The sequence below is a fragment of the Ictidomys tridecemlineatus genome, chromosome 10 (assembly GCF_052094955.1).
Source record: "Ictidomys tridecemlineatus isolate mIctTri1 chromosome 10, mIctTri1.hap1, whole genome shotgun sequence".
NCBI lineage: Eukaryota > Metazoa > Chordata > Mammalia > Rodentia > Sciuridae > Ictidomys > Ictidomys tridecemlineatus.
Window position 1 is genome coordinate 54557664 of NC_135486.1, and position 21829 is coordinate 54579492.

The window sequence follows — 21829 nt, forward strand, 5'->3', positions numbered from 1 at the left end:
CTCCAGTTAGGCTGCCTTGCTTTCTGTCTTTAATGGTCTGATAGGCTCCACAGTGATAATTCTGAAGAAGTTATATAGGAATACATATGCTTGATTAAAAGTTTCAGAAGAGAAGAAGCAGAATTTTGATAAGTGGTTAAATTTTGTGGAATTAAAGCATTTTTGCTTATTGGCTATTTTCCAATTGTTTTAGTAGTTATATATTACTATATAAGGACTATATTAACTTTGAGAGTATTTTCCTTCTCATGTTGTTTTTCCAAGACCCTTTCCTCTAGAAGGTATTTTTTAAAAATTTTTTTATTTTTTAAAAATATTTTTTTAGTTCTAGTTGGACACAATATCTTTATTTTATTTTTATGTGGTGCTGAGGATCGAACCCAGGGCCCCACACATGCTAGGCGAGTGCTGTACCGCTGAGCCACAACCCCAGCCCCTTAGAGGGTCTTTTAAATGGTCATCTTGGCAAAGAGACACATGCACTTGCAGTGCACACAAGAGAATTCATTAGGGTGTGGGAAGAAATTAGAATTTAATTTATTTATATATCATCTTACGTTAGAAATAGATCTCACATGGACCTTCAGAGATGCACATGTGGCAGGCATATGCCTTAAAAAAAGCATGGTAGAGGGGCTTAACTCATCTACACTCTTTCACCTTGCTTATTGAAGTATAATTACTAAATTCACAGGTGTCTAGTTAACTGGAGAACTTATGGGTATTATCTAGTTTTAATAAAACTAACCCTCATAAATGAGTAGGAGGCTTAAAAAGTTTCCTGGAAAGAAAGTTTGAATTGAAGATAATACTTATTCTGTAAGTGCAGTTAAGCTTCAAGAAAATGGCAGAGTGGTCTGGGGGTATAGCTCAGAGTTAGAGTACATAACTTAGCATGCACAAGAACCTGGTTTGATCCCCAAAATGGCAGAGCTAATTCTACTCCCAATATGCACTTTTAGTAATGTATCAAAGGTAAAAACAGTTATGGTCTAATCAGATTTGATAAGGAGTAACTAAAAAGTCTTGGAAATCATCAAGAAAACTAATTGGGAAATAGATTTACTTCTAGTTTGAAGTTAACAGTAACCTTTACCTAAGTGAATACTAGACCCAGAGCTGATAACCAGGGCTGGAATAGCACCATCACAGCTAGCCAGGCATTTAAAAATGAAGCATTTGAAACATAAAAAACAAACCCTGACATCATTTAAAGCTATTAGTTAAAGTCATTTGATACTTAAACAAGATAAATTTTGAAGAGCAATAAATGGTTAGAAGCCTCTTTCAAGACTTCTTATTGAATAGCTGAAGACTTAATAGGGAAACAGCAAGACATATTTAAATTTTAACCAGCCAGTCATATGACCTGATTTTCATAATATGCTATTTTATCTAATCTCCTTCACCAAAGAACTAGGGCTGGCCCCAAAATTTCAACTTGTGATGTTTTTTTTTAAGCTGAAGAGAACTTTGCATCAGGCATCAGGCTCACACCTGTAACCCCAGTTACTTGAGAGGCAGAGGCAGCAGGATCACAAGTTCAAGGACAGCCTCTGCAATCTAGTAAGACCCTGTCTCAAAATAAAAAAAATAAAAAGGGCTGGGGATGTAGCTCAGTACCCTTGGGTTCAATCTGAAGTAGAAAACCCAAAATCAACTTCCTAATTTCACATTCTATGAATAAACTTAACACCTTATAATTAATAGCACCGTGACATAAAATCTTTTGGTATCTCTCCATCAGCATCCCAAGTAGGCTCACCACCCTCATCCCACAGATTTTCTGTTACCTACTTTCCCACACTCTCTGATTGTCTATATCCAAGCAGCAGAGCTCCACCTCTGTCCCTCCCTCTTTTTCTCTCCCTAGCTGGTTTTCTATAAATAATAATTTGTGTCATAATTTATAACTTTTAGATAATTTTTACTTTTATGATTTTAGGCTTCATACCAGCCCTGGAAAGTAGGTGTTCCTTACACATTAAGGTGCAGAACCTTAGCAATATTAAATGTCAAACATGAAATCTGTAACAAACATGTTAATCTGTATGTGACAAAGCCCAACTCCAAATCCCACACTTTCACAATACTACACAGAAATAGTGTGCCAAGGCTTCTCTGAGAACATCCACTAAAAATATATAAGTTTCTGGGTCCTACTTCAAGAGATTCTATTTTAGAGGTCTGGAATGGAGCATGGGTGTCTGAATTTCTAATAAATGCCCCCCTCCCAGGTGCTTCTGAAGCAGATGACTGGAAACCACACTTTCAGAAATACTAAGAGACAGCCATCATTGCATAAGATGGGAACATATGTGAGCATGAAGCTGTGTATTTAAATTGTACTAACATTGATCTTCAAGGAATTGCTTCTAAAAACATGGTACATTCTTATATGGAAGCAGTTAGAAAAGGGATAAGAAGGAAGGATAGAAAAATCCAAATATATTGCATTCCACAGGGAAAATTCTGCCCTTAACTACTGTTTACCCTTCCCACTAGCCTGCTATCTTGGACACTCTTTTGTGGACCTTTTAGGTATCAACCTGGGGAACATTTTGCATCTGCAAAGGGAACTGCATGTTTGGGCTGTTTCTGGAGGCAAAACAAGGACTAGACTGAGCTCTTTGTTTTCCACACAGAGGTGCAACTGGCCCAGGTGAGTCACAGGTAAATCAAGATCAGAGTGCAAGATCACCAGACTCCTGGGCCCTGAGTCATGTAGCTTCCTCAGCTCAGAAGTGTGGGAACAGAGCTGGCTTTCCGCAAGGCCATGGGGCTGCTGTGTACGGCTGACCCTGTAGAAGCCAGAAGTGGCAATTTAAGCAAACTTCCTGCATAGGAGTCCCAGTGCTCTTCCGACCAAGAAAATGCCACATGGTTTAAATTGGATGTTGCGGGCAAGGTAGGTAAATTAAGAAGTAAAATACATATTGAAATGATCTGAGTATTTAGTGTTGCTTAATGGTACAGCATCTGCCTCTCATATGCCAGGCCCAGGGTTCCATCCCCAGCACCACAAAACAAAATGTTCCCTTTGCAAATATGGTATGTTCATTCTGCAACTGGGAGATAAAATGCAATTTCTAAGGGATGCCTGTATCACACTTTTTGGTGGTCTTTAAAAAACCAGACAAATCACAAGCAACCTTGCATATTCATATGCATAAATACACAAGTAGTGGTTGCATTAGTCAGTTTTCTGTCACTGTAACAAAATATCTGATAAAAAGAGGAAAACTTCATTCTGGCTCATGGTTTTTCAGTCTGTGGTCAGTTGGCCCTATTGCTTTTGAGCCAGTGGTGAGGTTGCACAACATGGTGGCAGAACATGACAGAGGAAGCTTCTCATCCTGTGGCAGCCGAGAAAAAAAGAAGGGGAAGGGGATAGATTCTATCTCCTTTGAGAGCACACCCTCAGTGACCTGAGACCTCCCACTAGGATCTACTTCCTCTAAAGGTTCAATCATCTTCCAATAGCACCACTCTGGGGCTTTAACACATGGGCCTTTGGGAAACATTCCAGATCCAAACTATAGCAGTGGTGAAGCCATCTTTAAATGGACAGTCCTGTGTATCTAATAGTTATTATTATGAAAGAACACATAGATTGTGGAGTATCGTTCATTTTCCTTTATCTTATTTTCTTTTTTACTTGTAAATCCCTGTGTATTTTTCCATTGTGACTTCTTGTGCTCAGATAACTTTATTCTGCTGTTTTAACAGCTATACCTCTTGCACATCATAAAATTTCTAAATATTCTTATTCAGTAGTATGGTTTGGATATGGTTTCATTGTGTGTGTCCCCCCCACACCCAAGGGTTCATGTGTTGGCAGTTTGGTCCCCAGGGTGATGCTATAGGGAGGTGATGGAGCCCTTAGGAAGTGAGGCCTTGCAGGAGGTTCTGCTCTTCGAAGGTAGTTCTTGTGAAAGGGTTGTTATAAAAGGAGCAAGCCTGGACCCTCTTTCTCTCTCTGCTCTTGGTTTGAGATGTACTGCTTTCTCCAATATGTACTCTTGTCCCTGCTATCTGCATCATGACAGCAATGCATCCAAGTGCTGGCCCTTTCTGAACCTGTGCAATGTTATTTGGACTTTGAACCTCTAAAACTGTGAGCTAAAATAAACCTCTTTCTTACACAGTTACTCTATCTCAGGTATTTTGTTATTGTAACAAAAAGTTGACTAATACATTCAGCATTCAGAACAATAGTCCCATGACAGATATTTTGTATAGGTGAGAATTCTAAAGACCAAGGGAGAAATTGCTTCTACCTTACATTATCACTTTGCATCTAGTCTTCTATAGATTGAATTAATTTAACTCCTTGAGCTATTCTATAAATGGTAACAATGCTGGGTGAACAAATTTAAATTTCCACACAAATTATCATAATCTCAAATGAGATTTGGAATTGGTAGTCATAAAGAATCAATTATTACAATGTTGAGATATGTTCCTAATATCCCCCAGTTTTTTAAAATATTTTTTTAGTTATAGGGGGACACAATATTTTTATATTTATGTGGTGCTGAGGATCGAACCCAGTGCCTCACACTTGCCAGGTAATTGATCTACCTCTGAGCCACAACCCCAGCCCCTATCCCTAGTTTTTCTAGTATTTTGAACATCAAGGGGTGCTGTATTTTGTCAAATGTTTACTCTGCATCTATTGAGATGAACATATAATTTTTATTTAAGTCTATTGATGCAATGAATTACACATATTGATTTCCATATGTTGAATCAACCTCACATCCCTGGAATGAACCCCAATTGATTGTGGTGTAGTATCTTTTTCATATGTTTTTGTATTTGATTTGTCAGAATTTTATTGAGAATTTTTGCATCTATGTTGTTCATTAGAGATATTGATCTGAAGTTTTCTTTCTTTGATGTGTCTTTGTCTGGTTTTGGAATCCAGGTGATAATGGCCTCATAGAACGTCTTTGAAAGTATTCCCTCTTTTTCTATTTCATGAAATAGTTTGAGGAATATTGGTGTTAGTTCTTCTTTAAAGGTCTTGTAGAACTCAGCTGTGTATCCATCCGGTCCTGGGCTTTTCTTGGTTGGTAGGCTTCTGATCGTGTCCTCTATTTCCTTGCTTGAATTGATCTGTTTAAAATCTGTATATCACCCTGATTTATTTTGGGCATATCATATGACTCTAGAAATTTGTCAATGTCTTTGATATCTCTTCTATTTTATTGGAGTACAAATTTTCAAATTAATTTCTAATTATTTTCTGTATTTCTGTAGTGTTCCATCATAATATTTCCTTTTTCATTATGGATGTTAGTAATTTGAGTTTTCTTTCTCCTTCTCTTCATCAGCATGGCTAATGGTTTCTCAATTTTATTTATTTTTTCAAATAATCAACTTTTTGTTTTGTCAATTTTTTCAACTGTTTCTTTTGTTTCAATACTATAAAAGCTATCTATGCTAAACCCCAGGCCAACATCATTCTAAATAAAGAAAAATTGAAAGTATTCCCTCTAAAAACTGGAACAAGAGAGGGATGCTCTCTTTAGCCATTTCTGTTAAACATAGTCATGGAAATTTTAGCCAAAGCAATTAGACGAAAGAAATTAAAGGGATACAAATAGGAAAAGAAGAACTCAAATTATCACAATTGGCAGACGATATGATTCTATACCTAGAAAGCCCCCAAAATTCCACCAGACATCCTCTAAAACTAATAAGTAAATTCAGAAAAGTAGAAGAATATAAAATCAACACCCATAAATCAAAGGCATTTCTGTACATCAGTAACAAATCCTCTGAAGGAGAAACTAGGAAAACTACCCCATTGAGAATAGCCTCAAAAAAAAAAATTTAAAACTTGGGAATCAATTTAATGAAAGAGGTAAAAGACCTCTAAAATGAAAACTACAGAACACCTTAAGAACACCTAAGAAGACCTTAGAAGATGAAAAGATTTTCCTTGTTCTTGGATACGCAGAATTAATATTGTCAAAATAATCATATTACCAAAAGCACTATACAGATTCAATGCAACTTCAATCAAAATCCCAATGACAGTCCTCATATAAACAGAAAAAGCAATCATGAAAATTATCTAGAAAAATAAGAGACCCAGAATAGATAAAGCAATCCTTAGCAAGAAGAGTGAAGAAGGTGGCATCACTATACTAGACCTGAAACTATACTACAGAGCAACAGTAACAAAAACAGCATAGTATTGGCATCAAAATAGACTTGTTGACCAATGGTACCAGAATAGAGGACATAGAGACAAACTCACATAATTACAGTTATCTCATATTAGACAAAGGCACCAAAAACATATATTGGAGAAAGGATAACCTCCTTCAACAAATGGTGCTGGGAAAACTGGAAACCCATACACAACAAAATGAAATTAAGCCCCTATCTCTCATCATGCACAAAATTCAACTCAAAGTGGATAAAGACCTAGGAATTAAACCAGAGACCCAATGCCTAATAGAAGAAAAAGTAAGTCCAAATCTTCATCATGTCAGATTAGGCCCCAACTTCCTTAATAAGACTCCTATAGCACAAGAAATAAAACCCAAGAATCAATAAATGGGATGGATTCAAACTAAAAAGCTTCTTCTCAGTAAAAGAAACAATCAGTGAGGTGAGTAAAGAACCTACAGAATGGGAGCAAATCTTTACCACAAACACATCAGATAGAGCACTAATCTATAGGATATATAAAGCACTCAAAAATTTTAACACCAAAAAAATAAATAACCCTATCAATAAATGGGCCAAGGAACTGAACAGACACTTCTCAGAAGGGGATACACAATCAATCAAAAAATACATGAAAAAATGTTCAACACCTCTAGCAATTAGAGAAATGCAAATCAAAACTACTCTAAGATTTCATCTCACTCCAGTGACAATGGCAGCTATTAAGAATACAAACAACAGTTAAGTGTTGGCGAGGATGTGGGGAGAAAAGCACACTCATACATTGCTGGTGGGACTGCAAATAGGTGTAGCCAATAGGAAAGCAATATGGAGAATCCTTAGAAAACTTGGAATGGAACCACCATTTGACCCAACTATCCCACTCCTCAGTTTACACCCAAAGGACTTAAAAACAGCATACGACAGAGACACACCCACATCAATGTTTAGCAGCACAATTCACAATAGCTAAACTGTGGAACCAACCCAGATGACTTCTGTAGATAAATGGATAGGGAAACTTTGGTATATATAACAATGGAATGTTACTCAGCATTAAAAGCGAATAAAATCATGGCATTTGCAGATAATGGATGGAGTTAGAGAATAAAATGCTAAGTGAAGTAAGCCAATCCCAAAAAACCAAAGGCCAAATGTTTTCTTTGATATGAGGATGCTGACCCATAATGGTGATGGTGGGGGGAGCATGGGAGGAATGGAGGAACTTTAGATAGGATAAAGGGGAGGGAGGGGAAGAAAGGGGGCATGGGGGTAGGAAAGACGGTGGAATGAGTTAGACATCATTACCCTAAGTACATGTATGAAGACATGAATGGTGTGAAAATACTTTGTGTACAACCAGTGACTTGAAAAATTGTGCTCTATATATGTAATATGAAATGAATTACATTCTGCCTTCATATATAACAAATCAGAATACATAAATAATTTGATAAAAAAAGAATCAATTATTAATAGTGATTTCAATAAGTCACCTTTCACATTCACATTACTGAAGTGTTTATTGTTCTTTAAAAAGAAGCCTTCATTACACTGATACTCATTTTCAATTTGTGGTCATTCTGCCCTCTTTCAAGACCTTTATATGCCAAACTTTGGCTCATTATAGTTATTATTAATTTTCTCAGTTTAGTTAATTAAAAGGTAACATGTTTATTGTAGAAAATAAACAATAATATATTTTAATGTTAAACTGTTTTAAGATTAGTTTTTAAGTAATTAGCAGTATGTCATTCCATAAGTTTGGACATTTTAAATACATTTATGTTTAATTTAAAATTATTATGATCATCCAGGTGAGCAGGGCACACCTATGATCCCAGCTACTCCGAAGTCTGAGGCAAGACAATTGCAAGTTTGAGGCCAGCCTGTTGGTGAGTCCCTGTCTCAAAATGAAAAATGTAAAAAGAGTTAGGGATGAAGCTCAGTGGATTCTATTCCCAGTACTAAAAAAGAGTTTTTGTTATGATCATCTTTAGAAAACAAAATATGTTGAAATAATCATGTCACAGGCATTGATATCAGATAAAAGAATTACAAAATAAAATGCAAAATTAACAAGGACAAGCCATTTTCAAACTATCTTTTCAATTAGAAATTAAGGGTTTAAAACATTTAATTTTCATCTATCACCATCATTGTTATATACTCCTTGTAATTAATTGAATTTGAATCTGGATCGATTGCAGCAGACAACATTTCTTCCATTTCTTCTTGGGAGAAAGGCTCACCTGAAAGAGACAAGAAGGGAAATTTATTATTCACAATTGTCTGATTTATTTCTTTTTCTCTCTATTAGCCAGTTTAATTGCCATGGAGTAATCCCACCCCATGTCACAGTTATTTTCCCTGGAGCCACAGAGTCAGTACATCATGACAGTCCAGAGGTTCGAAAGCTTGCTATTATACACCCTAGCAGGCTGTGGACTTACTTTACCTTGCAGGTGTCATGGACCAAGCACTCTATAGAATCCATCATTTCAGCCAAAACGGCAAGAGGACATAAAGGCATCATGAACAAAGTTGTTTATTTATTTAAATTAAAATGATTGAAACTGCAAAAGTATTAATCCGAAGCCCCACTCTTATAAGAAGTCTAATCACTATGTTTAGTAAAATATGGAGATGATTAAATGTTTATCATACAAAATTGCAGAAGGGCAAATGACAGACACTTGAAACTTAACAATTATATCGCTGAACATTTCCTAACCTGTCTGGCCAACTTAGTGATGCCAGCTGAACTCAGTGAGAGATGGCACTCATCAACTGTTTGAAAACTCCTCCTTGTTACAGTTTGGCCAAGTAATGGTATCAGATGAAATAAAAAGTTGGATAGAAAGTCTGTGGGTTTTAGTTGGATTCAGATAACAGCTGAGAATCATCTTGGAAAATGATTCACCAAGATGAGAAGCACACTTAAAAAAGAATGTTGAGAAGACCATGGTCTGTAATAAAGATGGGACTTTGTCCCAACATTAAAGAGAAATATAAGAACATCCAGATCACCATCTTAGACTATGATAAGACTCATCAGAGACTTATCAAAGTAACTAGTTTACCAAGGCCTGAGCATTACTTACCTAATGAGGTTAAGTCACCTGCCACCATAAACAATACTTTTTAAATTGGAATTCAGTTAGTAATACATAAATCATTCAAATAGGGATTTTTGTTTTGTTTTGATTTTGTTTGGGTACTGGGGATTAAATCCAGGGGCACTTTACAACTGAGCTACATACCTAACCCTTTTTATTTTTTGAGACAGGGTCTTGCCAAGGCTAGCCTTGAACTTGCAATTCTCTTGCCTCAGCCTCCCAAATTGCTAGGATTACAGGATCATGCAATCACACCCAGCTTCAAGTGGAGATTTTGTTGACAATGAAGATAGTACTAGAAAATGAGAGAAATGTGTAGAGTTCTCGTGAAATCATGCTTACATCCTAAGAAAGAAAGAATGCCTAAAATATTAAAAACAATTTCTGAATCTTTCCTAAACCTGACTGTTAATACTAAATCCAATACCAAAGGAACTCTGATGTAAGTTCTTAAAAGAATATTACCAACCAACATTTATTGAGCGCTACGTATGCCAAGCATTGATCTAAGCGGTTCACACATATTAAACTAAATTAATTTCCCAAACACCTCACACATATTAAACTAAATTAATTTCCCAAACACCACTTACCACACACACACACACACACACAGAGAGAGAGAGAGAGAGAGAGAGAGAGAGAGAGAGAGAGAGAGAGAGAGAGAGAGAAACAAGGCAGTCTGCTTCAGCAAGTGAGTGGGGAAATTGTTCAACTACCACTTTCCACTGCTTAGAACAAGGTCCTGCTCACAGTAAAATACAAAAGATAGTCATGATGCTTTCTTGGGCAAGGCAAGAGATAAACAGTATTTGATAAAGATGTGCCTGGGTTCAAATACTGCTATTTCCTACAGCTTTAAGATCTTGGGCATGTTACTCAATCTCTCTATGCCGCAATTTCCCTGTCTATAAAATGAAGATAATAATAATAATGTTATGAGAATTAAATATGTTATTTTTTAGCACTTAGAACAGTACCTAACACACAAGGAGTAACATGTAAGCATATTTTTTTCTTTTGAGATTTCTTTGCTGCTAAATATTACCTGGTAGAGTACACATTCCTGAACATATGTGGACATCTATCTTGTAGGAACTTGATTCAATGTGATTTATAATGTCTATCATATCACTTCTTGAGTATTTAGAATGCATATTCTCAAACGTGTTTGTAAATGAAATGTGTTTGATGTTCTGTGGATACTGTGAAAAGTTGTGCCAGTAATGTTAATCTATAAAGCATAGATGTACTTCAAAACAATTTAGAATTTTGAGAATCTCAAAGCACCATTTTTTTCCTTTTTAATTGTTTCAGAAGAAGATGATAATGACAACAATGACAACTTTATTTCATTTCAGGTGTTCCCTAGACCCTATTGGGGGTATTTTATAAAAATCAGTAATTATTAACCAACTATTTTATAGTTAAATGTTACTACACTTAGATGTCTGTTATATTTAATAAAAATAATTCCTGGGCTGGGATTGTGGCTCAGTGGTACAGCGCTCGCCTAGCACAGGTTTAATCCTCAGCACCACATAAAAAAAAAAAAATAAAGGCATTGTGTTGTGTCCATCTACACCTAAAAGATAAATATTTAAAAAAAATAATAATTCCTTACATTTGTGTAGTACTTTATATCTTATATATCACTATCAAACATATTAGGTCATATAATAAGAAGAATACTGACTAATATTTATTCAATGAAAAATTGAAATCATGTATATTCTTATCTAAAAATTATTATTCAATGCTTAGTATAGTTGACCTTGAAGTATTATTAATTCTCTGTAAATCCATCTTTTTGGAAATTGCCATGGAGTAACCCCACCCCATGTCACAGTTATTTTCCCTGGAGCCACAGAGTCAGTACATCATGACAGTCCAGAGGTTCAAAAGCATGCTATTATCCACCCAAGTAAACCTCCCAAGTAAACCACACAATTGCACTGTGTCTATATACATTGCTGTTACTGATTTTCCTATTTCAGTCAATAGTATTACCATAACACCCATCACCCAGGTCAAAATCTTTTTATTTTTTACTTAGTTCCCATCTTGGTCCCCTGTCTTTTGTTATTCATCATGACCCATGGATCCTGCTATAGATAGGCCTATTGCATTGCATCTATTCCTTCTTTCTATTCCCATTGTCAAGTCAGGCACTTATTAGGGGACCTTCAAAATACCAAAATAGTTCTCTAACTGATCTTCCTAGTCTAACCTCTTTCTCACTTATCTAACAAACCTACCAGCACCAGAATAACTTTCCCACAATGGCTCTTGCACTGTATGACTCATCTCCTCAAAACCCCAGAACAGGCCTGGGGATGTGGCTCAAGCGGTAGCGCGCTCGCCTGGCATGCGTGCGGCCTGGGTTCGATCCTCAGCACCACATACCAACAAAGATGTTGTGTCCGCCGAGAACTAAAAAATAAATATTAAAAATTCTAAAACAAAACAAAACAAAACAAAAAAACCAGAACACTTCTGCAATTTTCCACAGGATAAATCCCAAACTTCTGAACCCAGACCTCCATAATTTAGTCCCAGACAATCAATCTAAATTAATCTCCTATTGTTTTCCAACAAGACCCTTTGGGCCAGCTCAGCCTGTCCTTTCTCAGGCTTCCAAATGCCATATGCATTCTTGCCTCCCAGTTTTTGCTCCATATTTTGCTGACAATGTTTCCCTCTCATCAACCTTCATCCATTTTTATTCAATTACTCATTCATTCATTAATTCATAGTTAATTTTTTATAATTAATTTGAGACCTACTATATGTGAGGGTACTATAATGCATAAGATTTTATCACTGGCCTCAACAACTCATCCATGTAAATTCTACCTTCTCAAGGAACTTATTTTCTCTTTAAATCTTCTCAAGTCAAGCTTTCTAGACTGTTCTAGACTGTACTGATCCTATGATATTTTCCTACTATCTTATATTGTGACTTAATAAGTTAGCTTTGTTTCCCCAATAAGATTGTAATATCCTTGAGAAAGGAAGCAGATTTTAGTATCATTAACCCTCACTGCACTTAATAATACTGAACATATAATAGACACAGGATATTATTTAAATTGAACTGTTTTGGCCATTTTGACTAAATTCATGTTGCCTAATATAATGTAGGATTTACTTCCTTTAATCCTTAGGATTAAGAGGCTAATGCTTTGAAAGTCACAACATTCTCATCAAAGTTAATCCCTAAGACGATTTTAGCAATGTCATAGGAGTTCTTGAATGGCAGCTGTGATTTTCATGTTATTCTTACTCTCACTTCCTGTATTCTTACCTAATGGTGGATCAAGTCAAAATGGTCAAACCAGTTGTGCATGTAGACAATGTCTTAGTCCCTACTCAAAATTACTCCTACTTCTGATCTTGTCTCAAGTGATTAATGACTCTGAATCATTCAGGACTTATCTGTGAACCAGTGAACTGAACAAAGGAGACAAAACTCAGCTTTATGTGGGAGCAGGGGAGGCAAGCAATATGACAATGGTTTCCAGAGACTGTCTATCAGGCTGTTGACATTCATGGGAAACCAATTTACACACTGGCAGAGAGACAGTCTAAACAAATTATGTTTTTTGTATATGTGTGTAGTCTATGTTCAAAGCCCATATGTGTGTGTGTGTGTGTGTGTATACATATACACATACATATATATGTACATATAATAAGCTTTTATATATAAAAATAGAATTTTATATGAATTCATATTCAGTTGAGGCTATATTATCCATAACTTTACCCAGAAAAGCTCTTTTTTTCCCCTATATTTTGTTTTAGTTGTAGTTGTACACAATACCTTTATTTTATTTTTAGGTGGTGCTAAGGATCGAATCTAGCACCCTGCCGGTGTGCTAGGCGAGCTATCTACTGCTGAGCCATAACCCCAGCCCCTAGAAAAGCTCTTGAAAAAAGAATTTTTATATACTCCAATTCAAATCTTCTATCAGTAAAGGCACTGATTTACAGTGACGGACAGTTCAAGTTTTCCAGGTGACATACCTTTTATTCTCAAAATACTCAGTGAAGTGATTACAATTTATAGAGGTTATACAAAATCCTCTGAGGCAACATCCGTCTTGCCTTACCTTACCTTTGTTCTCTTAACACCCAATAAAATAAAATAAAGACCATTCCAAAAATCAAAATAATGGGAATAGTAAACTCTTTCTAACCAGAATGACTGATTTTAAAGTATCCCCTATAACTTTTGCATAACTGTTAAAAATTATTAATCCCTTACATAAATCATGTTATAAGTAATAAAACAATCTTACCTTCTTCAGTCATATATTTGATGAGTTCTTCCTTAGTAAGAAACCCACGTTTAGCAGAATCTAAAACCTAGGGGAAATGGTAGATTTTATATGTATGAATAAGTTCTACATGACAAAATTTTCATATTTATATATGAACAATCTAGAGCTTACACACCTCAAAAGCTCGAAGAAGGACATCTTCTGGAATTGGTCTATACCTATAATTATGCCATAAAATGAGTTAATGCCAGATTGTTTGTCTCATCTCTACATAATAAATTACCACATGAAACAAAATGAAAGTTGCTAACATACTGGGATAATAAAACTTCCCTCACTGAAACCTTCTTGGATTTCTGGGTATGAAAGTGTCCAGTACTTTACCCTGACAGGAAATACTTAGCTCAAAATCACTGACATATCTAGTGTTATCTATCTGTTTGTTTGTTTGTTTAATCATTATGGAATTCAATTTCCCTGGAAACAAAACTTCTACAAGTCAACCAACTTTGTAAGTTTTACATTATGTTAAATTTTGCTAAAAAATAATCAGGATTAATTCTTATTTATGATCAATTATTCAAAACAGAAGATAATTAGAATATCAATTTATGATTTTTATAGCTTCTTTGCCCTTTGGTTATACTTTGCTTCAAATAATATTATGGTGGTTGATATTTCTAAGCACAAACAAACTGTTCATTCAGAAGTATACTGAAAGGTTAGAAGGAAGCTACCCTGAGATACTCTGATTGAGAAAAATATAAAACAGTCACGTATACTGAAATTAATGTAATTCTAATCATTACCTTGCCTTAAAATTGTTTTTACTTTCTTACCTTCTTTCCAGAAGTACTTTGGTCATCACTGGAAGAAATTTTTCATATCGAATATATCCAGTGGGTTCTTCTTCTTCTACCTAGCATGCAATAACAATATAGATATTTATTTCTTCTTCTACCTAACATGCAGTAACAATGTAGACATTTATTAATTCAACAAATGTATTGAGCAACTACTTTTTTTTTCAAGTACTCTTGCCCAAGTGCTAGGGATTTGGATATGATGAGACATTTCACAATTTACTGTTTGAGCAAAAAATAAGAAATCTATATATATACATAGAGCTAGTATTCTACTAGGGGAGACATATATTAATCAAAAAACCCACACGATGAGTGCCTAATTATAAATACATTGAAGCATAATGATGTAAAGCAACTCAGGTCTATAGGAACATATAAGAAAGGAAATTTTCTAGACCAGGGAATCAGGGAAGTCATTCATGAGAATTCAGACAGTAGGAAAGAAACGCCATGCAAAAAAAAAAAAAAACAAAACAAAAAACCCAAAACTGGAGGCTCTGGGATTCTTGTGGTGATGCATCAGAGGCCATAAGGCTGAGCACAGGGAGCAGCAAGGAGGATGTATTTCAAGGTGAGGCTGGTAAGAGATACAGGGACCAGACCTTGCAGTGCCTTATCATTCAGGAATGTCCTAGGAACAATGAAAAATCACTGAAGTCCTCATAGATGTGTTCTGAAAGATCACACTGGTTATAGGTGAGGTGCCTTCTTTAGTTGATTTAAGCAGATACAATGAAGGTTGAGATTAGAGTGGTGGCCATGCAGAGGGAAGTGGATGGTTACAAGAAATGCAAGAAATAAAAGTGATAGGCCTGGTGCTGTACCCGTATGGCTAAGGATAAGAAAAAGAGAGGAGTCCAGAATGAATCCCTGGATTCTGGCCTGCACAAGTGGGATAAAGGTTAGCCTTTCCCTGAGACAAGGAATGGAATAAGGAACCAGATTAGGGGCCAATAATTACCTCAAGAACACAATCACATCTCAAATCATTATATTTACTAGATCCCTACATGATTAACAGAACTAAATTATGAGAACACTATTCTTGAGAAAGAATTTTTGGGTACCAAGCATGATTAGATGAGAAAGAAACAGATCCCTGCTCATGGATTCAACTCTGATGGAGTGGCTAAACAAAGCACTGACTGACTTTAACTTTCATGTCAGGCAATTTATGAGGAGCTATAAATTTTCCACTCCCTTTCAAAAATCCTATTAAATGGCTCTTAGACCCCACATCAGCAGATGAGACTTTTCACAATTTACTGTTTGAGGAAAAAATAAGAAATCTATATGTTGATGCTAAGTGGAACACACTGTCATTCAAATGACAACTATTTTTTAAATGTTTATACTAGATTTGCACCTAGTGTGAATAAAGCCCTCAGACTCCACTATCAGCAAAATTTAACCCATCTAATGACAATGTTTCAGAATTTCTCAGTCCATCAATACATAAATAATTATCTTCAGCTGCCTATAGGACCAAGGTGAGCATTGTGTAAATTAGTGTTCATATGGCTCTGATGTGCTTCAGTAGCACTCTGCAACTCCCAGCCACAGGAGCTTCTTAAAGACAAAATGTCAATCTCATGGGATTAACTACAGAGCAATAATCTTAAAATTATAATGTTGAGTTTCTAACCAGAATTTTGCTCCAAAAGCTAGAGCAATGACTTCCCTCCTTTCCCCACAACCCCTAAGAAACCACTACGTAGCAGGGAATCTCAACCTTCACAAAACTAAAACCCTTCTTTATCTTTGTCATTTTACAAAATATTTTTACTTTTTCTATAACTCTGTCTCAATCATGTGAGAACTCACAAAAGACACATAATATATCTTTATATTGCTTCCCTGGGTTCTCTCACAACAAGCCCTCAGTGATTTGAACACAAAAGTGAAACTTCTGCATGTCATTCTTGCCTAATAGATTTTTTTGGAGCCAAAATTAATTAAAAATATTAACATAAAAGAAGATCTGCAATTAATCTGAGTAGCACAGAAGCATACATCTCATTTAGCTTTTATAAAAAGAGGGACAATGAAGCTGGGTAGGATGGTGCACACTTGTAATTCCAGCAACTTGGGAGACTGAGACAGGAAGATCGCAAGTTCAAGGCTAGCCTGGGCAATTTAGCAAGACCCCATCTCAAAATAAAAACTAAAAAGGACTGGGGATATAGTTCAGTGGTAAAGCATTCCTGGGTTCAATCCCTAGTACCATAAAAAGAAAATAAAAAAATAAAAGGACAATGAACATAAACAGGGCTTCTAGTTAAAGAGTAGGAAGAAAATGCTAAGTCCCTGGGCAGATATTAAAAAAATCTTTCTATGACCCAACACTGTCCTCTAGAGGCCATATCTAATCTGTTCTTTCATACAAAAATGTATAAGCAATGGCATTTAAAAACAATATACTTTATATGACTATTCTAAACACAACATTCATGAAATGTTTAATATGTACCAGACACTGTTTTATATTATAAATTTCCTACTTAAATAACCTTTTTATTTTAGAAGAGTTTTAGTTTTAGGTTTACAGAAAAGTTACAAAATAATACAAAGAATTCTCATATATACCCCATGCAGTTTTCTCTGCTGTTTTTCTTTTTTTAAAAAAATTTTTTAGTTGTAGTTGGACACAATACTTTATTTTATTTATTTATTTTTATGTGGTGCTGAGGATTTAACACAACACATTGCATGTGCTAGGCAAGTGCTCTACCGCTGAGCCACAACCTGAGCCTTTTTTATTTTTCCAAGCTTTACTGAAGTAAGATTGACATATTAAAATTGTATATACAATTTTAATATTTTAACAGTGTGATGCTTTGATAGACTGTGAAATTATTACCACAATTAAGTTAACATACCTATCACTTAATTATCTTTTTGTATGAAATGAAAAAAGATATATTCTTGGTAGATTTTAAGTATATACTACTATTAACTATAGACATCATGCTATGCATTAGATCTCCAGAAATTACTCATAACTGAAAGTTTGTACATTTTGACCAATATCTCTCTGTTTCCCCATCCCTGCCCCTGATAATCTCCCTTCTACTCAGTTTCTGAGTTCACCTTTTTTTAGATTCCACATATAAAGGAGAACATGCAGTATTTACTTTTCTGTGTATAGATTATTTCACTTAGCAAAATTTCCTCTAGGTTCACCCATATTGTCCAAAAGGACAGGATTTTCTTTTTTTAAGGCTGAATAATATTTCATTACATACACACACACACACACACATCCCACATTTTCTATGAACTTTCATCTACTGACATAAGTTGTTTCCATATGTTGGCTATTGTGAATAACGGTGCATTGAGCATGGTGATGCAGATAACTTTTTTAAATTCTAATTTCATTTTCTCCAGAATATACATAACCATTACACACACACACACACACACACACACAGAGAGAGAGAGAAGTGGGTATCATGACAATTCTATTTTTAATTTTTTGAGGAAAATTAAATACAGTGTTTCATAACAGCTAGATCAATTCACATCAATAATTTAGAAGGGTTCCTTTTTCTCTGTATCCTCACCAATTCTTAGTATCATTTGACTTACTCTAACAGGTTTGAAATGATATCTCATTGTGGTTTGGATTTGCATTTCCCTGATGATAGTGATGTTGAAAACTTTTTCATATACCTGTTGGCCATATGTATATCTTCTCTAGAAAAATGTCCATTTGGGTCTTTTGCCTGTTTTTTAATTGGGTTATTTGATTTTGTTTCTTACTGAGTTGCATGAGTTTCTTATCTATCTTAGATAGATGAGATACATGTGCATATGTGTGTGTGTGTGTTGTGTGGTGTGTGTGTGTGTGTGTGTGTATGTGTATGTATGTAATGAAATATTATTCAGCCTTAAAAAGAAGAAAATCCTGTCCTTTTGGACAATATGGGTGAACCTGGAGGAAATTTTGCTAAGTGAAATAATCCAAACACAGAAAAGTAAATACTGTATGTTCTCCTTTACATGTGGAATCTAAAAAGGTCAACTCAGAAACTGAGTAGAAACATGATTTGCCTGTATTTTCCCTCACTCTGTTGATTGTCTTTTCATTTGGTGATTGTTTCCTTTTCATGTATTTTGATTTTTTCTAACACCATTTATTGAAGGTCTGACCTATCCCGATTGTGTATTCTTGTATTCTCAGCACCCTCAATCTACCCATACCCTACCCCCGAAAAAAGGAGAGAAGCCTGAAACAGATCCTTCCCTCATGGTCCTCAGAAGGAACCAACCCTGCTGATATCTTTTTCTTTTTCTTAAAGCCTGATTTAAATTATTTTTCTTTAGTTGTAGATGGACACAATATGTTTATTTTATTTATTTATGTGGTACTGAGGATCGAACCCAGTGTTCCATGCATGTGAGGCAAGTGCTTTACACTGAGCCACAACCCTATCCCCCTTCTGATATTTTGATGATCTGAGATCTTCAAGCCTTCAGAACTATGAGAATAAATTGCTAAAGTTGAAGCTACTCAGTCTGGGTTACAATGTCACTAAGGCTCTAGCAAACATATAAGCATCCTTTGTATATATTAAATGTGTATGACATGTATTTATCTAAAAACCTTGAATCCCTGTCATCAGATATAAATACCTACATCTACAAAGACAAATTAGCCTAATAGACATTAAAAATTCAGAACTGTTGTAGAGTTGTTATAGGAAAAAAAAATAGTATAGTTCAGACCTACTTTCTCCAGGAAAAAAGTCAATTAATCAACTTAACATAAAATAAATCCAAGAAAGATTCCCTAAATTATAGAAGATATGTTGAAAAAGACTACGGAGTGATTGCTACTTTTCATGAAGCCATAGTGAGAAAATCAATTTGGCTTCTTTCTGTATTAATTAGGGTCTTTAAAAAATAAAAACACAACACAAAACATGTGTTGTCCATATAGGTCGCCCAGGTGCCCGAGTAGTACCACCAGTATTAGCACCCACATAGGACTCCTGGCCACCCACCCACGCAGGAACTCTGGCCACCAGTTCCATGTAAACCCCTATCTACCAATGTGGGGCTCCTCAGGTCGCTTCCGTCTTGGGGCACTGCAACTACTGCCACAGTCCCTTATACACACCCGGTAGCCTACAACTGGGGACACTGCACTGGGTCCGGAGACAGCTGCCAGCCACAATACTGCATGCCATAGAGCTGCATCTCTGAACATGTCACACTATGCCACCGCCTACCCCACCCAACAGCACCCCCATCACTGAAGGCAGCCACCTCCATCATCATCTTTAGTTGGGGAAACTCCTAGGTTGGAACATTGGCTGGGGTTTAAAACAATATCAAGGTCCCTAAAATCCCACCTCCCTCCTTTCCCCAGCAGCCGCTAACCCAGCACAGTGCCTGTAGCTATGCGGCCCAACTGCAGCTAGAAAAGTCGGGTCACTAAACCAGGTCCTGAATTGCTCAATATAAAACAGCTCTCTAGAGCACAGCCCCTAGAGCACAGCCCACAAGACTTCTGGAGAGAAGGCTCCTGATTGGGAAAGAGAAAAGGAGGGGGTGAGTGAGATACAGTTTAGAGTCTAAATTAAAGACCAGGAATTATGAGGTCTATAGGCAATATAAGGAGATAAGATCAAGCACCCACATCACATGAGCGGGCCCCAACGGAACCATCCTGAGAGTGGAGATACCAGCCAACAATAGACAACTCCACCTATTGGATGAGAATGGAAGGAGGAAAGACACTGATCTCCAAGAAAAACAAGCATCGTATCTTCCTTCAAGATCTCTCTCTCTCTCTCTCTCTCTCTCTCTCTCCCCCCACTCCCACCCTCACATCCCCAACATTTGTGAAACCAAGTACTTTTCATGAATTAGGCTACTGAGGACTGGATTGTCTGAACAGTATTTACAATAGTGTTGTATATTCCTTCACCTCCTATTTTTACACTTTTTATTTTTCTTAATTTTTATGTTTGTTTGTTTTCTGTAGTCTACTGTCTTCCCACTTACTTGTCTCCCCCAAATCACTTTCTCTCTTTTCTCCTGCTACTAACCAACTTCTTTAGATTCCTCGTTCAACCACCTTCCTAAGATCTACTAACTCTATATCCTTACCTCCTACCCCCTCAACATCTCATCCAACACCTCACCTGGATTTTTGGTCCATCATCAGAAACTATAGACCCTATTGCAAACCTACTGTTTATACTGTAAATAATAACTGAACTTACCATTTCTATATCTTGTGACAAAAACCGTAAATGTCTTAATAGTAGCTATTTGGTTTAAGGCTGTATATTGTTTGTATTTGGATCTGTTAATATTGTTCTTCCCCTTAAAGGAGAGGTATTGGAACCCTGCAGGGAACACTATAAGCCTATAGGGTAAAAACTGTAATGCCTTGGATCAACAGTATTAGAAAGGAAGACACATGGACAACATGAAAAAACAAGGGAAGAAAGTGCCCCAAACGAAAGAAGATATTACACAATAGAAGAAATGACAGCGAAGGAGTTCAGGATGTACATAAATAAAATGTTCTGCGAATTAAAGGATGATATAAGAAAACAAACACAGGCAGCAAAACATAATTTTGATAAAGAGCTACATAAACAAAAACAGAAAGCAAAAGATTACTTCAATAAGGAGAGAGAGGTTCTGAAAAAAAACCCAGAAATCCTTGAAATGACAAAACAATAAACGAACTTAAAGGCTCGATAGAAAGCATCACCAACAGATTAGATCACTTGGAAGACAGGACCTCAGACAATGAAGACAAAATACATAATCTTTTTTTAGTTAAATATATAATCTTGAAAAAGAATGTTGACTACACAGTGAAGATGGTAAGAAACCATGAGCAGAACATTCAAGAATTATGGGATAACATAAAAAGACCAAACTTAAGAGTTATTGGGATAGAGTAAGGCATAGAGTTCCAAACCAAAGGAATAAAAAATCTATATTCAATGAAATAATAGTAGAAAATTTTCCTAATATGAAGAATTAATTGGAAAATCAAATACAAGAGGCTTACAGGACACCAAATGCAGAAAATCACAACAGATCCACACCAAGGCACATTAATGAAAATGCCTGACATATAGAACAATGAGAGATTCTTAAAAGTCTCAAGAGAAAGAAATCAGATTAATATAGGGGGAAACCACTAAGGATCTCTGCAGATTTTTCAACCCAGACCCTGAAAGCTAGAAGATCGTGGAACAGTACATACCAAGCTCTGAAAGAAAATGGATGCCAAACAAGAATCTTATGTCCAGCAAAATTAAGCTTTAGCTTTGATGATGAAATAAAAAACCTTCAAAGAATTTATAGCTAGAAAGTCTGCACTACAGAACATCCTCAG

General features: G+C 35.9%; 1 protein-coding gene across 6 annotated transcripts in view; it reads right to left on the minus strand.

Moving 5' to 3' along the window:
* Positions 1–4678: 4678 nt before the first annotated feature.
* Drc8 (dynein regulatory complex subunit 8) overlaps positions 4679–21829 on the minus strand; it is a 123771-nt gene continuing 106620 nt past the window's right edge. For 3 of the 6 annotated variants that reach the window (XM_078022952.1, XM_078022953.1, XM_078022954.1), the window contains 4 exons: positions 14431–14506; positions 13767–13809; positions 13610–13676; positions 4679–8438 (listed from right to left, as the gene is read on the minus strand). In XM_078022952.1, coding sequence (XP_077879078.1) covers positions 8323–8438; positions 13610–13676; positions 13767–13809; positions 14431–14506 — 302 coding nt within the window. In that variant the 3' untranslated portion in view covers positions 4679–8322. Of the gene's footprint in view, positions 8439–9449; positions 9601–11563; positions 11739–13609; positions 13677–13766; positions 13810–14430; positions 14507–21829 lie in introns of those variants that run through there. The other 3 variants (XR_013426590.1, XR_013426589.1, XR_013426591.1) reach the window with 3 other exon arrangements.